We start from the raw sequence: 3,379 nt of genomic DNA, 5'->3' as shown, positions 1-3,379 counted from the left end.
GTTACCTGCACGGTTCAGTACTCAGGTATTTTTCTCTGAATCACTGACTGACATTTGCTCAAGATTTCCTGGATCGATTTTAAGTGAATTGAATCAAATCAGATTATTCAAAATGAACCAATTTCGACTATGAATCGTATCTGCAACCTCAAATTGTGAAATGAATCAAATTATTGTTAATCTGAATCGTTACACCTTTAATTTTAATGTATATCCAAACTCATGTTTGGATATTTTCTCTGCTGGTAAATTAAGCATTGAAATGATTTAATTCACACATTAAATCTACTGTTATTTGGTGAGTGCCCAGCAAGAAACATGTCAGCATCAAGACTGTTTCATTTCTACACCACACTACACATGTGACAATAAAAAAAACCTGCTAACATAAAAAAAATGTGCAAAACAAAACAAAAAACAATTTAAAAAAAAACAGTTGTTTATTGTAAAATAATAGTAAAGACCGCCAATAAAGTTATTTTTAACTGTTGCTGGTTCTTGGTATAGAAAGAAAAAAATTGTATCTTGATTTGTGCAATAACACAAACTTTTATTTTGACTTGTGTTTTTTTTCTTAATAGAAAAATAACAAAACAACTTCTCTTGCGTGAGCTGTCATTGCAAACCGATGCTCTCTCTATCTGTGAGGGGGGGACAGATGCGATCACCTCTCTCCTATGCCCCCACCCCCACCCCCCACTTCAAAGGTGCTCTTGAGTGGGCTCCGTACTCTTGTTCTGCCCGTCTGCTGGTTCCACGCGTCCCGCACCGCGATGCCTCGAGGGTTCTTGGTGAAAAGGAACCGCAGAGGAGCGGTGTTTTACCGCTCCCACTCCCAGAGCACCAGTGAGCGACCCGGAACCACCGAGGAGGGCGCCCTCAATGAAGCAACACGCGCGGAAAAGCCCGGGTTGCGTGGAGTAGAATCCGCGGAGTCCCGCAAAGACTCCGCCGGGGTCAGCGAGGCGTGGAGCCCGCACATCGAGTCCACGCTGGAGGCGGAAGCAGAGCGACGCGCGCAGCTACCGGACACCGAGGAGGAGGTGAGCGTGGTGGACGTCTTGGGTTTGGACGGTGACTTGTCCTGCTTCTACGCTCCTCCGCCTCCAAACGGCGTGACTCTAATCGAGTCCTGCAGCTCGGTGAAACCCGTGAGCGCGAGGCTATTGGAACATCAGAAGCACATCTCCTTCACCGGGAGCTGCCTGACCTCCTCCCCGGTGCCGGAGGTACCGGACCTGGCGTTTTTGAGCAACCCCACACCAACTGCAATTCCCGCGTCCATTGAAAAACTCCTGGGGGACAGCAGCCGTCCCTTTACGCAGCCCCACGGCATCACTGACAAGTATGAGATTTCTCACATGCACGTGTTCCCGCCACTGACTCTGGTGACTCCGGAGCAGCAGCACGCGGCAAGAAAACGCTCATTCCTGCAGGAGCCCCACAGCAAACACCACAGCAAGCAGGGCAACCCATCCAAGAAGCCTAAAATCAACCGGAAACTTAACTTCGAGGATGAGGTCACCACCTCCCCGGTTCTGGGGCTGCGCATCAAGAAGGAGAGTCCTGAGGTGAGGAGGCAGAGGGAAACCACGTCCACTCCCACGGCGCAGCCGCTGGGGGAGTTCATCTGCCAGCTGTGCAAAGAGGAGTACCCCGACCCCTTCTCTCTTGCGCAGCACAAGTGCTCCCGCATCGTGCGGGTGGAGTACCGCTGCCCAGAGTGCGACAAAGTTTTCAGCTGTCCCGCAAATTTGGCCTCTCATCGGCGGTGGCACAAGCCTCGCCCCGTGATCAGCCAGGGAGTAGAGACCAACCGGGTCTCCCCGTTAAAGGAAACCCGCGCGCTCCTGCAGCAGGAGGAGGGTAAGGAGAACGAGCTACTGCGCACCAACCTGCACCACGGTGCCGCTGACAGCTCCCGCAGCAGGCGCGAGCAGCCTCTGCTCCTGTTTCACGGGCGCTCTCGGGAAAGCCCCGACCGGAACCCATACCGGAACCCGTCTGAGAGGTGCGGGGAACTGCAACAACCGCAGATGAGAGCCGCAGACAGCCCGCCGTCTAGCCTGCTTCTGCGGAACGGTGACCCACATGAGCGCGCGGACGTGCTGCCCCCGCCGTCACTCACGCACCCCCATCTCTCCAACCCCCCGTTCATTCAGGCCCTAACAGAAGAGGAAGTGTACGAGTGCCGGTACTGCGGGAAGAAGTTCCGCCGGCAGGCTTACCTGAAGAAGCACCTGGTTACGCACGAGATGTCGCGGCCCACATCGTCATACAACCAGAAGGTGAACGGCAGCCAGAGCCAGCAGGTGTTTCTCTGTCACCTGTGCGGCGCGCGCTTCCCGTCCGTGGAGATCAGGGACAAGCATCGGCTGTGGCACGCAATGAGGGACGAGCTGCTGGTGGAGACGCTCCAGGGACGCAGAGCGGACGTTTTTCATGCGCACGCAGACGAGAGAAGCCCCGGCGAGGGCGAGCACCAGCAGATCTTCACGTGCAAGTACTGCCCGTCCACGTTCTTCAGCTCACCAGGACTCACGAGGCACATCAACAAGACGCACCCCACGGAGAACCGGCAGGTGATGCGGCTCCAGATGACGGTGCGGCCGTGAAGCGCGCACGAGCCCATCCATTCATGGAAACGTGTCCGTGACTGTTTTGCTTCACTTTAAAAACGATAACTAGGTTTCTAAAATGGAAAAGTTAATTTGATCCATAAGTAAAGTTTACGTCATGAAAACAAAAAACGCTTTTATAGGCACAGCAATTCAAAGGAACTGTCCAGAGTGCTGAAACGAAATCCCTCCAAACATTTGCAGTAAATCTATCTTCAATCCTGAAAAGTTTGGGACATTTTTTTAAAGCCCCCAGATTATATATGAGGAAGAAAATACTGTGAAGTAACGCACTTATTTACTGCTTAATTTTAATATAATTAAATAGTGGAAAAAACTCCAAAACACACTCCTTATACTTTGTGTCTGATTTAGAAAATATAAAACATAGCACAATCATAAGAACACAAAAGTTCAGGAAAAGTAGCTCAATACCTGAACAAATTCAAGGAGAAAAAAATGTTGAAGTGCTTTAATATAAAGATAATCCACATTGAAGCTCAGAAACAGAACTTAACTGTTTGTTAAATGACTCAATCAGTTGACCTCTCAATGTTTTATTTTCCAACATAATTATTTTAATGTTCATACTACTAGTCAAAAAGTATCGTCTTTATTGTTATTTTGGTCTGAATATTTGCTAACTGCCTTTAGCTTTAGACTATACCTGGTTCTATGAAGCCTATACAGTAATATTTTAATATGTTAGAAAATGGATGTGGAACTTATGAGTGTTATCAATAAACGTCTGAAATGATCAA

At 49.3% G+C, this 3,379-nt stretch overlaps 1 protein-coding gene across 1 annotated transcript; it reads left to right on the top strand.

Annotated features, from left to right (window-relative positions):
• Nucleotides 1-621: 621 nt before the first annotated feature.
• On the top strand, nt 622-3,379 carry insm2 (INSM transcriptional repressor 2). Its single transcript, XM_004082708.4, has one exon. It carries the CDS (start codon nt 678-680, stop codon nt 2,613-2,615), a length of 1,938 nt encoding a protein of 645 aa, XP_004082756.2. The 5' UTR covers nt 622-677; the 3' UTR covers nt 2,616-3,379.

This window comes from Oryzias latipes, chromosome 22 (assembly GCF_002234675.1).
Source record: "Oryzias latipes chromosome 22, ASM223467v1".
NCBI classification, from domain to species: Eukaryota; Metazoa; Chordata; class Actinopteri; order Beloniformes; family Adrianichthyidae; genus Oryzias; species Oryzias latipes.
The sequence above is the reverse complement of the archived record's forward strand: the minus strand, read 5'-3'. Positions and strand labels throughout refer to the sequence as shown.